Source organism: Stegodyphus dumicola, chromosome 2, assembly GCF_044657685.1.
Source record: "Stegodyphus dumicola isolate Sdum_Otavi_A_Nest chromosome 2, ASM4465768v1".
Classification (NCBI taxonomy): domain Eukaryota; kingdom Metazoa; phylum Arthropoda; class Arachnida; order Araneae; family Eresidae; genus Stegodyphus; species Stegodyphus dumicola.
The window spans coordinates 175,471,904-175,486,250 of NC_140769.1; the positions used below are offsets into that span (position 1 = coordinate 175,471,904).

At 36.0% G+C, this 14,347-nt stretch overlaps 1 protein-coding gene across 3 annotated transcripts in view; it reads right to left on the minus strand.

Annotated features, from left to right (window-relative positions):
* Positions 1–326: 326 nt before the first annotated feature.
* The window catches only part of LOC118186972 (pancreatic lipase-related protein 2-like), a 49,273-nt gene continuing 35,252 nt past the window's right edge, over positions 327–14,347 (minus strand). The window contains exons 9-10 of one of the 3 annotated variants that reach the window (XM_035357137.2): positions 4,608–4,793; positions 327–747 (exon numbers count right to left, since the gene is read on the minus strand). In XM_035357137.2, coding sequence (XP_035213028.1) covers positions 714–747; positions 4,608–4,793 — 220 coding nt within the window. In that variant the 3' untranslated portion in view covers positions 327–713. The remainder of the gene's footprint in view (positions 748–4,607; positions 4,794–14,347) is intronic. The other 2 variants (XM_085811461.1, XM_035357138.2) reach the window with 2 other exon arrangements.

The following is a 14,347-nucleotide window of genomic DNA, read 5'->3' on the forward strand; positions in this document are numbered from 1 at the left end:
GCGTTACATGTGTTGTAAGTGATATAACTTACCTTCCAAAAAGCAAATATTCGACAGCATGCGTTATAAGCGTCCATGCATCGTAGATGTTAACACATTATTAACGTTATATGCATCATAAACGTCATTGGTAGAACTAAAATATGTACAGAATTTTACAGCAAAAGCGATTTTATAGCATAGGGGTGGTCAACTTCTGTACATGTATAAATATGTTCGACTTTTGATTTGAAAGTAAAACACTGCAACATTTATTCAGAGCAAAAAAGAGAGGATTAAAATTAATTATTCTTCTGATGCTAATAAGAAAGGAAATTTCCCAACAGTAACAAAATATGCGAATTATTTGTTGCAATTTTAATTAAAATGTTTAAAGCATATGGACAACAGGATTAAAAAAAGAAATACGTTAGAATGAACGTTGATATTACAAAACAAGTTGGTATAAAAATTTTTTTTTCCTTCGATTAACAAAAATTATATTAAAGAAAGAAGTTTCTTAAAAAATATCACATTATGCAAATTTCTTTGTACAGTTTATTAATTATGCTACTATCAACATATATACAATAACTACGCTGTTATTTTTATTCAAACGTGGAACCATTCCGTGAAGCTGAATTCCTAGCAGCAGCTCTCCACTCATAAAACTCATCGCAGGGTCTTGTAGATAGAATATGTTGTTTGTGCATGCCAGAGTATAATGTTTCTTTCTAACAGAGTAAAGTAGAGGTCTCTTCTTTTGGCCTAGGGAATAAAACAAGAAAAAATATAAGCATTGAGTATCGGTAAAATCATGTATAATATTTGCAAGCCAAAATCATTAGTATTAAATAATAAAGAATCTGAATGTATATTTGTTCCTCACAATACGGAAGCCGCTCAGACGAATAGTGATTATGCAAGCCTACTGCGGTACCGAAGGGCCCGGGATCGAATCCCAGAAAAGGCATGGATGTTTCTAAATGTATACTGTCTTTATGGCATGATAGTTCTCTAAATATATGGCGAGCCGAAAGTCCACTCGAAAGGTTGGTGATAAGGGAAGTAGAGTCTGATATCCTTTGAAACCGTCCCCCCCGGAATGCTCCAAATCAAAACTGTGGGCGGAACTGAGCGAAGTCGTGGTGCTGAAGGCTCTTGCCAACGAAAGTCGCAATCTTGCTCTCCTTGCCAAGATGAATTTCGTGGGCTTGTTCTGACGTTACTATCAGACAAGTGAAATAAGTCACATACACGCACAATATGGAAACATGAAACCACCTAAGAACGCAAATAGTCCTCCACACCAGCGGTCGCCAATCGGTGGTCTACGGACCATTGGTTGTCCGTGAAACCTTTTTGATGGCCCGCAGAAATATTGGGACATTATTTATATTTTTATGAAGATTCAGTTTAAAATATTGATGGGTAACAAAACCTATTATAGAATATGGATTATACTTTTTTTTTAATTTTAGCTACTACTTTTAGCAAAATTCCTTCTGAATTGAACGACTTTTTAGCTACTTTTTCAGGTGTATCTAGCGACATTTGAAAGTGAGAGTTGGCATCCATAGATATGCTGCTGTTATCAATAATAGCGCGAACTGGAATTCTTCTTCCTTTTGAATTACAAATATATAATATTGTAATCGTTAATAACACAGTTTTTCTCCGTGTCAATAGGCAACTTGATGGATTTTTATGAGAACCATCTGCATTGTTGTTTATAATTGCGTCACTGAAAGTTTCTCGTTTCGTTTTGTCTAACTGTTGATCGATGGTGCCATTGCTGAGTAAGCGATGATTATTATGTTTACAATAATTAAAACTGGCGGCATAACACTTTCAGTTTATTGATATTGCTTTGCGTTTGCCGGTTTCTTCTTCCTTTTCGTGATGTTCCTTTTCATTGAAATGGAAATGTGAAACTTTCTGTGCAAGAAGACAAAATTTTTGCACTTTTCATATAATTTTTTAATGTGAACGAAATATGTGTATCAGAGAAATATTAATAGTGTTTTAATTGTTACTCATTAGGGGCATAACCTCAATTTCCGTAAAGGCATGCTGCTGAACACCAAATGTTTCGAAAATTATATTAAACAATAAAAATTAGAATTGCATATATTGGAAAGTTGAATATTGTCTTTGCGTATTAATATGTTGTTTTTAAGGTCTGATTTAAGGTGTTTTTAAAATCCATATTATGGTCCACCAAATAGAAAATTATATATGTAGTTGTCCGTGAAGTTCTAAGGGTTGACGACCGCTGCTCCACACGGAAATATGCACCCCAAAGCCTTATTTTGAATTTCAAATTTGTTTGGTGTCGTATTTTGTGTGAATTTAATGAACTTTCGATTAATAAACTCAGCGATTTCAAAGCAATGTGTTCTCACTTGGTCAAGCATAAGCTATTTATATTCAAATTTAATCAACACCTGCTTTTAATCAGTAAATTCTGCGATTTAAATTAAATGTTTTCCCACTGCCAGAAATAAAATATTTTTATCTAACACAAATCAATGTGTTGCCATTTGACAAAGTGTTATATGTATTTAACTTTCATGTTAAATATGTCTGTTATTCATCAACATGCTGAGCAATTTAAAAGCAATAAACACGGTACTGAATAATATTTTTCTCTACTTTTTTATAAATGTTTTTATGAAATAACACTATTTACTCATTAAAATCATACATTTAGTCATTAAAATCAGATATATATATATATATATATGCGCTAACTTTAATTTTAAATTTTGAAATAGCCCTTTTAATCTTCATTTTAATTTGGATACTTCCCCTTCCTGTCTTAAAAATAGTAATCGTAACATATCAATCTAAACTGCGTCATTTCAAAATTAATCTGCATCAATAAGATTTTAGACGCAATGCAGATACCTCTTTTCGAGTCACTAAATAAGACTTCTCGCGAAACCGAAATTTTATCTGGCTGGTGTTTTTCTTCTTGATGCTTACTTTCCTGCTTGCCTGCGTCAAAGTCGCACGTCACTACTCGCTTTTGTCTATCATCCATTGAATGTTTTAAGAGGACAGTTTAGAGTTTTGTTGTGGAGTGAATATTGCGGCCATATTTTGTGTGGATCAAAATTGTATCAATTAATATCATCGTCTTAAGAATTGTGTTAGCCATTAATAAAGTTATGCTGAATCTACGTCTGCCATTCTGTCTGCATTCGTTGAACTACAGAGGTATATTGCGTAAACAGAATGATGGCACCTGCAAATGTTTACCTGCGGCTTATATTTCGTACATTGTTTTACATGTGAGTTGATGGATTTGCTTATTTTTTAGACTAAAACTGCTCGAAAAATTGTTTCTTGATTTCTGTCAGTGGAAGGGAGGTGCACAAATTTTCAACATCACAAAAGTTGATCCTTTTACAGCAGTTTTTCAACTCTCCTTTCTAACGTCACCAACAAACGTTTGAAACTGAGTATTCCTACAGTAAGACCATTTCAAAAAAGGAAAGGTTAAGAAAAACGTAACATATGTAAAAATGTACTAAAACAGTATGAAATGTAAACAAAATGTTCAAAATGATTTAATTACTTCAATAAATGTTATGAAATTGAAATTTTTTTAAGTAATAAAAAAGAAAGAATAGGAAATAATTCTAAATGCAAAAAATGAAGCAGAGGAAAGCGAACTATTCTCTCTTAAATTTCCCCATACAACAACCGAAGCCTAATGGCTGTTCATAAACACAGTACTTTTCTGTATAATTCACTTCAAATCATTATGCTCCTTACACAAACCGTATGATATATATTGCTGCGTTTTACGGGTTCACAGATTTGGAGTGACTGACGACAACACTTGATGAAGAATCAAAACACAATTTATTCCAGTGTATTACACAGGAGAGTTCAAAAGACGCTTTACAGTTGTCGAAAAACTACAACAAACACCCTGAAACGCAACAGAGTCTTCATGCTATCAGCCTATAACGGTGAAGAGAGCTTCACGGCAAAGCACTAAAGTACAGCTTTCGGCTCGGTCAATCGGTCTCAAGTTAGTCTGTGAACTCAAAGCACTCAAGATACACTTCATGATATAACTCACGATATTCTGACGATAAACTCTCGATACTCGATACACTGCTACTTTGCGTACAAGCAAGTCTGTCTGTGGCATACGAGAATTTTGTCGCCAAATGGGTCATTTTGCACCATATCTGGAAATCCTGCTTTTCCTTGCCATTTTCTGGCAGCCCTAGCTCTCTTGCTTCAACTAAGCATTTCGTAACACTATTAATAAAATCAAAATCAATAAGTTAGAAAACGGCGTCAGTTTAAAAAATGTACCATTATACATTATACATGCATTTGGTTTTCAATGCAATATTTCATTGAATTGAGACTAAATGAAAGAAGAAATGGAGTATTTTCCTGAAGTTTTGAGAAGCTGTTTATCATTTTTAATATGTCAAGTTATACAAAGTAGTTTTAAACAATTTCTCCTAAAACAATTTTGTTCTCACTTAAAATTTTACGTAATCTGATATATTTTGATAGTCAGAAAGAGAAAACAAAATTTACTTTCATTATATTTGCACATCAAAAACAGAAATTTTAATGATTGAAATTATACTTACGAGGGAAATAAATAATTTATTTCTATAGCTTCAACTACAGCTCCAAATTCAGTCCGTGTGTTGTGTTTAATTGTTTTTATATTTATTGGACGGTAAAGAGTAGCAGCAGCAACTGTTGGTCTTCCAAGAGGTGATTTAGAAGTCACGAGAAGATGGTGAACTTGCTTCTTTACAATTAGATTTATGCTGAAAAATTTAAATTAAGAATAAATGCTTTTTATATAGGATGAGAGGTTACGGATTGCAATATTTCTCGCCATTGGGTAAATGACAGAGAATAAGAATGATTTTAATAAACAGGCCTTTTTTGAAACTAATGCATCATACAATCATAATATTCTTTCAAATTCTGCAGTATAATGTATGTTAAATTATTTAAATTATTAAATATTATTAAATTCATGCTTTGATCTTTGCGAGGTTTTGAGTTCTTATTGCAAGGCGGATGCAAAGTTTCGTTAAATTTCCATTCTGCGTAAAATAAATTTTAAAACTGCGTGTAAAATCAACTGCATTGAGTTTTACATGAAATATACAGGATGGATGTTCATAATTTATTCGCTGGATAAAGGTATGTTTTAAATAATACAGAATAAGACATAGAGATAAAAGTCTGACTAATTTTTGCTTAACATTTCAAAGAATTTTATATTAATACATTTCAACATGAGCACCATTAATTGCTCAGAGAATATCAAGTACCTTCTCGATTTCCCTACAGATGTAATTAAGCATCTGAGGAGTATGGAAGCACTAGCTGTTTCTTTGGTGATTTGACTTCTTAATTCTTCAATGATGCAACATGAATTCGGTTTAGCATAAATTCAGTTCTTCAGATACCATCAGAAAACGATGTCGAGTGGTGTGTCGTCCGGAGAACGATGTAGTTATCAAATTGATCCATCTCTACCAGTCCAATAATCTACCAATGCTTCATCACGGAAATCATGCACATGAGTAAGCCAATGATAGAGGGTCTCAATCTCTTGAAAAAATACATTTGGCTACAGGAAATTCCTTACGAAAGACTTGATCATTAGGTTTGATTTGTTGGCATATCTGCAATTCATAGAGTTACTTTCAACCATTCATAAAAATTTTATCAGATGTCGACCTGGAATTCCTGTTTGCAAGCTGCACGGCGAATGGAACTTTTTTTTTCACTTACTCTTTGTCTACTTGGATCTGCAAAACATGTCTGGTCTCTTGAAAATGTTTAACCATCTTTTAATTTTTTTTTTTTTTTTTTTTTTTTTTTTGTAAAGCATTATTAAATTTATGTCAGAATTTTCTCAGAACTGTTTTCAGAGATTTCCTTTCCAATACTAAACTCACAGTACGTTTTGACTACATGATGCCATTTTGCCTGTTAACAAATAAATTCCCTGTCGCCATTCCTAAAAATTAGAATAAACGAAATTCCCTGAACTAAAGATTATATCGATACAAATTAATTCCGGTTACTTCGACAAATTACTTTTCAATTTAATTTTGCTATTCAGTGAATAAATTACCCTGTATTTATTCACACCAGGAAAACAGTTGTTTCTTATTAGTTTCATAGATTATGACATCAAGTGTTTATATGTTTTAAGCAATGCCGCCTAGATCGTATAGTGGCTCTTCAGCACTTTAAGTACCCCATGCTGCATAAATACTACAATCTTTCAATCGTCCCTGCCGCACCCGAGAGTCGAACCAGGATCAGTGATACGCTAGCAAACATCGCTAACCACTACACCCATCAAGTGATTATTTTCAGTTACAAGAAGTCTCATTTTTAAAGATTAAATACTTTATAATTTCAGTTACTTGAATTAAAGACGAGTAACTTTAGGAAGGGCGCTAAGTCTTTTGTGGCCCGATGTAATCTATACGATCCTTAAATTCTGGCCCACCAGCGGCCGAGCGGTAAAGACGCTGAACACTGGTAGTTCGGTCTGAGGTTCGAATCCCGAGAACGGGCTGGCTGCATGGGCGTTTTCGTGGTTTTCCCCATGTGTAACGTGTATACGAGCCAGTTTCCCTTAGAAAGTCCTCCACGAAAGGCATCCCTCCCTTTAGGCAGATAGCCCTCGTGTGCTTTGCCATAATTAAATACACCAACACACCAACACCTTAAATTCTGCCGCTCAGTGCTTCCCTAAATTTCAAAAATTTTCCATTACTAAGTTCTGGCCACCCATTGTGGTTGCACTGGCTATTGAGCAAACTCTGCTAGAATGTTTGATACAGGTAACGACTAATTTCGTTATCTATACTAGAAAGCAGCCTTGTAAATCACAGAGTTAGATAGTTACAATTCTGCTGATGATGTAACAGAGATTTCTGCGTAATGGTAAATTAAGAGCTTCTTTTTTTATTTCCAAAAGATTAGTATTTAATCTAATATATGACATTATTATTGTTACTATGCCAGAACTCGATGAAAAAATTTAATGCTGTCCTCCACTATGATACAGTATGACGCAGTTCCTAAATTCTACTATGCATGTGGTTTTTGCTTAAAGGACAGTGAGCTATGTTTTAATAAATGAACAGTGTTGTGTCTTTGACGTATGTGTGAGAGTAAACCTGGCAACAACGGCAGTGGTATCCATGGTTACAGAAATTTGCGTTAGCTATTTAAAAAATTAATTTTAGTTTTTAACATTGCGTTATAGAATTGATTTCGGGGCTTGTTGCATAATATACGAAATAAAATCCGCTATGTATATTAGGAATTCTCTCAATTTGCTGCGTTAAGAAAATGAGATTCTTGTGTTTAAGTTTGCTATGTTCAATCTTCAGAAGCGTTCAAGTTTAGGAAATGATTCCAGGTTTATTCTCGACATGCAGATAAGTGGAATATTTTATGTCATTGCAGATGTGTCTAATTCGTAAATATAACTATAAATAGAATTGTATTAAATGTTCAATGAATGTTGAGAATGATAATTTTTTGTCGTAACTAATTACACATTCTATGTCGGAGACAACTACAGCCAGGTGTGCAAAGAAATAATATCTAGCTGTAAGAATTGTTTTGAGATCCGCCCAATCGGGATATTATTTAACGACGCTAACTGCTGGTCCAAAGGGCTCTCCGAATCTCGGAAAAGGCATGGCTGTTTGTAAATTTATAGTAGCTGCGTGACATGGTTTCGCATCTAGGTTAAGTTCCGCATCTAAATATGCGACGAGCCGAAAGATTGAAGGTAGAGAGAATTAAAGATACGGGAAGATAGGTGGCAGAACCCCGGACCTTCCCCCCCCCCGGAATTCTCTCCATCAAAACCGGGCGCGGAACTGAGCAAAGTCGCACTTGCAAACTATGCACTATATAAAAATGACAGACAAGCTTCAAATACACGTGATGTTTATCATGGTGGCACTTGTATTTACATAAAAAATTCAATCCCACATCGCAGAATTGACACACCAAATATGAGCAAACTTGAAGCAACAATTATCGAAATTTTTATTCAAAATTCGCCATCCCTAGTTATGATCTCTGCCTATCTCCCACCAGGTGGAAATTTTCCTGTGGTAGATTTTAATAAACTGCTCAATTTTTCAAATAATCTTATCATAGCTGGTGATTTAAATTGTCACCATCAGCATTGGCGTTGTCATAGATCAAACCCTGCTGGTCGTGGCCTCCTAAAATGGGCTCAGTGCGCCCAAATTAAAATCATAGCGCCGGATTCCCCCACTAGATATGGTTCACGGGGTGCCCCCTCTTTTATTGACTTGGCACTCTTTAGAAACATCCCTTTTGGATACCAAGTGACTGTTGAAAATTGTTTATCATCAGATCACAACCCCGTAATCATCGACCTTAGCTGTACTATTTTTACTCAAAATTTTCCGGCACTCGTCTCAACAAATTCGGACAATTTTCGTTTTAAACTAAATTCTAAAAGCTTACCCTCCCTCGAAATTAAATCCAGCCATGATATAGACAAGGCAGTAGATCAATTAACGAACACCCTAACTGATACTTATAAGGAAGTATCAAAACCCACCCTCAGACCCAATTTTCGTAAAATACCTCAAGAAATTAAACTCAAAATTAAAGAAAAGAATAAAGTACGGAGACTTTGGCAAAGAAATAGAAATCCTGGCTTAAAAATTCAACTCCGTACTCTCCAAAATGAGATCAAGGCATCATGTGACCAGTTCTTCCAATCACAATACACGAATTACATTCAGTCCCTAACGACCAATGATAACAGTCTTTGGCGCGCATCAGCCCGCCTACGCAAACACAAATCTCACATTCCGTCCTTAGCTACGGACGCAGCGGTGGCTCACACAGACGCTGAGAAATCCGAATTAATTGCGGATTCTCTTCAAACTCAATTTACACCACATAATGAAGGAATTTTTGCGAACAACGCAAATTCTTTCCCACAAAATGTTGAACGTTTCCTCTCCTCGCCTTTCGCGAGAGAAATACAATATACATCCATGAGCGAGGTAAGTGATTACATTACCAAGCTCAAACCCAAAAAAGCCCCTGGTATGGACTCTATTTCTAATCGTATGATTAAAAATTTACCCACCAATTATCTATTTTTCTTAGTAATGCTTATAAATTTTATGATACAGCATTGCTATTTTCCTCAAAGCTGGAAACAAGCACTTATTGTGCCTATTCCAAAACCAGGCCAAAGCCTTTCAAATCCTCAAAATTATAGACCTATCAGCCTCCTATCATCGTTATCAAAGATATACGAATTTGTGTTACTTAAACGCCTGAATGATTTTCTCCGAAATCACAACGTTCTGATTGATGAACAATTTGGATTTCGAGCAAAACACTGCACTACGCACCAGCTGCTGAGGACAGTGGAGTTCATTCACGAAGGGTTTCGTAACAAAATGCTTACTGGCGCTTTATTTCTTGACATAGCCAAAGCATTTGATAGGACTTGGCATATAGGAATTATTATCAAGCTCATACGACTTGACGTTTCGGCCCATTTAATTCATATAATTAATTCGTACCTCACTAATAGATCTTTTTCTGTACGAGTTAATTCTTCCATTTCGACACCCCGTCCTATACTAAGCGGCGTCCCCCAAGGGTCACTTTTAGGCCCAATTTTGTTCAACATTTTCATAAATGACATACCAAAATCACCTAGTATCACTCTTGCACTTTATGCAGATGATACGGCCATCCTAGCCCAACACAAACGCATTGAAAACTTGGTCCAAAACATTCAGAGTTATCTCTCTAGCCTTGAGCACTGGCTCATCACTTGGAAAATAAAAATTAATGTTGCTAAATGTGCTGCTATTATCTTCAAACGTAGCCCCCTCCCGTACCCTTCCATTAATATTAAATTCTTTGATGACTATGTTCCCTGGTCAAACTCTTACAAGTACCTAGGAGTTGTACTTGATTCAAAATTACTCTGGCGCCTTCACATTGAAAATGTTCTCAATAAAGCAAAAGGTGCTAGAGCCCAACTTTACCCTCTCTTAGCTCGAAAGAGCCATCTGTCAATTAAAAACAAAATTCTTCTCTATACATCAATTATAAGACCTGTCTTCATGTATGCATGTACAATCTGGGGTACTGCTGCAAAAACTCATGTCAAAAAACTTCAATCTTTTCAAAGTAAGACCTTACGTATGGCCCTGAATGCAGCCTGGTACGTCCGTACAGATGTGATTCATCATCATCATCATCATTATCGATATTGCCGGCATATTGCTGTTTTTACGCAATGTTTCCGGCTCATGATACCTAGGCCCAAAGGGCGCATGACGGTAGGAAGCAATGACAATTGAAAGGAGGCATCAGTAGTGCGAAGAGGGGGTGACAGCATGACATCACAAGTCTAATAAAACACACAGACGAAGCTCAGAACCAGGAGAGGTAAAACAGGGTGAAAATCAGACTTGTTCTGTTGTTCATGATAGGTACATGTCATAATAAGGTAATACAAATAAGCTGAAGCATATACAATTTATTATAATAAAAAATACATACAAAAAAGAAAAGAGTACAATAAAATACGGCAAAAGTCTATATACATATATACAGCGACGTTGCACTCGTGATAAAGTTATGTAGGAAAATTCGAATCTCGAGCGGTGAAGGCCGCAAGCGGTCGAATACGTGCGTCTTCTGTAAAAATCTGATAATCAAATACCTTGAAGTGTTTCATATGAGGACAGTTTTTTGCTTTTTCAAAGAATTTTCTATTAATTTTATGAAGAAACTCTTCAAATCTGTCAATATGTAGATCTCTATGTAAGGTCTCATTTGAAACGTAAAAGTGCGCATTAGTAATTATTCTGAGAAGTTTGTTTTGCGTAATTTGGAGTTTTTTCATGTCACTTTGAGTGTAGGTCGTCCAGGCAGGTGATGCGTAACAGAAAATTGGTCTGATAATTGCAGTATAGATGTGTCGTTTCCTTTTGAGATCAAGTCTAGAGTTTTTCCCTATTAGAGGGAGGAGATTATTGATAGCATAGGAGGTCTTCCATTTAATACTGTGAATATGGTCTTTCCAGGTAAATCTGTGATTCAAAACTATACCAAGATAAGTAGCCTTTTTAACAAGTGGCACTTCTTCATTAAAGATATTAATTTTTTTGTCCAAAGGGATTCTGGAATGTTTCTTGCCGATGATAATCAATTGGGATTTTTGTCCGTTAATCGCAATTCTCCATTTAGTGCACCATTCTTCTATGGCTGGAATTTTTTCTTGAAGTTTTATCAGTGCGTGATCTTGATTGTGTGACTTCACAGCAAGGGCGGTGTCATCTGCATAACATCCGAAGTACGTATTGAGATCAGAACTATTGGGTAAATCATAAACATAAAAGAGATACAAAATTGGGCCAAGAATAGATCCTTGAGCTACCCCGGCTTTCAGATATTTGGTCTCAGAGTGTTCATATCCAAAGTTTACAAAGAATTTGCGGTTTCGTATGAAAGAGTTAATAAGTAAGATGAGGTCTCTACTGAAATCAAGAGTGATGAGCTTGAAAATGAGCCCCTCATGCCAGACGCGGTCGCATGAGTAAGGCGATACTTTGATGTCTAAATAAAGCGGATCCAATAAATTCACACAGACGAACAAGTTGTTTTGTCGTTGAGAGATTTTTTACGGAAGCCAAATTGTTCCATTGGGAGCTTATCCATATGCTGTTCAATTCTTTTATAAATGACCCGTTCGAAAATCTTACCAAGTCCTGGGAGTAGACTTATCGGACGGTATCCTTCCGGTTTGGAGGCATCTTTTCCCGGCTTTGGTAGAAGAATGACTTTAGCCTTTTTCCATTTTTCGGGAAAGTAATTATTTTCAAGGCAGGCATTGAGAATGCTGACATATCGTGTGACAGTATTAAGTGGCATATTTTTAATTGCAACATTCGTAATTTCATCACAGCCAGGTGCTTTCCGGTTTTTCAGGTTTCTGATAATGTTTCTAACCTCTGTCGGAGATGTATATTTAGTGCGATTTTTGGCCCCTGGTCCGTCGAGCCAGTCTTTGATAAATTGCTGAATGTAAGATGAGAAAAGAGGGTCACAGGGATCTTGATTCGGTACAAACTGTTGTTCTAAGTGCTCTGCCATAATGGCGGCTTTTTCTTTATGAGTAAGTGCAATTCTGTTATTACAATAAATTGGTTTATTGCAAGGGGGCTTGCGCCTAAGGTTTTTTGCAAAAGACCAGAAATCATTGCCAGCTTCATTAAAGCTCTCAATTTTATTATTCCAGACCTCATCCCGATGTTTCCGAATCTTGCAACTGATAATATTATTAAGTTCTTTCTTAACACCTGGGTTCCAAGAGATATGCCACCTTTTTCTCAAACGGTTTCTCTGTTTAATCATATCTCTAATTTCTCTGGGTAAACGGAAATTGTCTTTATCAATAGGAATTTTTTTGGTAGCAGTGTTGTATGCACTGAGGATACTATTGTTGAGAATTTCGATTGCATTATCAATATCCTCTTTATTCTTGAGTGAGCTAATAATTGGAGGGTTTTCTAACAGTTGTGTGTAATAATGCTGCCAGTCAGTGATGTTTTTAAATTTATTTTCTTCGCATTTGTTAGTGCCCAAAATAGCGATAACCGGCACGTGATCGGAGGTAAGTTCAACTTTAACATCCAAGTACATTGGAATGTCAGTATTTGTAAGCACAATGTCTAAAATGTCTCCTCTTCTAGGGTTTTCTGGGAGGTACGTATAAACTGAAGGTGCGTAGAAATAGATAGGATAGTTATTGATAAACTCAATTAGGACTTCGCCATTATTGTTGGTTCTTCGGCAGCCCCATTCAGTATGTTTTGAATTCAGATCTCCAGCCAGGATGATTTGTTTATTATTTGGGAGAAGTTCAGTTAATTTGTCAATATCCAATACATTGTTCGGTGGATTATAAATTGCAATAAAATAGACAACTCCATAAAATGGGAGTAAAACTGAGGCAGTAACTGCTTCATATCCATTATCACGATCTTCGCTGATGAGGCAAGATTGCAGGGTGTTTTTCACAAAAATCGCGGCCCCACCACCTCTATGGCTTAGTCTGTCACATCTATAACATCTATAGTTTGCGATGTTCAAATTGTAGCAGGGAGTCGCAAACGTTTCTGTGATGAGTGCAACGTCAATATCATACACAAGTAAAAAGTTATGAAGCTCCGTAATTTTGTTCTGGACGCTGTGTGCGTTCCAGGTCATGAACTGAATAGGGGCCCGACTATTTCTGTATTGACCCATTATCTAAAGTCTGTGTTTTGGTAGTTTCTGGATTGGTTTGAATAGTCTGATTTGTTTGTTGAGTTAATTGTAAAAAGCCAGCGCCTTTAATGGTTTTTACTAGCTCCGCTAGATTAGCAAAAACTGTTTTTGCTTCATTAATACTAGTTTCTGAATACAGTCCTGATGATATGGCTTGTGCGTAACTTTTTCCTTCTATGATACGGTTTGAGAATGTTTTGTTTTTGACATTGTTATTTGTGCTATTATTGTTCTTGGGATACTTTTTACAACCCTTAAAACTGGATGTGTGAGGTCCCCCGCAGTTCGCACAGACTAGTGGCTTATCAGGGTTTTTTCTGTCAGGGCATTCTTTAATTGAATGGCCTCCGCCGCATCGGACACATTTCGGTGCATAGTTGCATCCGGCTTGGGTATGATTGAAGCCCTGACAGCGAAAACACTGTATGGGCCCCTGTCTGCCTCTATACCCCACCACTTTGATTTTCATATCGCAGAGTTTATATTCATTATAGATTCGTTTCGAATCATCAGTTTTTGGTAAGGTAAGAAGAAATAATGGGAGTGGGATGACTTCCTCCCCCCCCCTCGTCGTCGTGACATTTGTTTAATTTCAATAATTTTGTAGTTCAGTTCCTCTAATTCAGTTTTAATTTCCTCAATATCAGAAGTAGTAGTAAGTCCATTTATGACCACTTTTAAATTTTTATCTTGAGGCATTATGTAGGAGTGATGCTCAACTTTGAGCTCTTTGAGCACTTTAACCATGCCCCTATAACTTTCAGCATCTCCAGCAATGACCTTTATGCCATCATTCCTCAGATTTTGTCCGATAAATGAGAATTTTTTGGTGTGAAATATTTTCTTGATATTTCCCCAAGTCATGACATTTTCCTTAAGAATAAGTGGTGGGAGTTTTCTTTGCGTATTAGTCTCTGAATTTTGTGTATTACTTTCAGTGCGGTCATTATTAGTTATCGTCTGATTATTTATGTCATCCTGA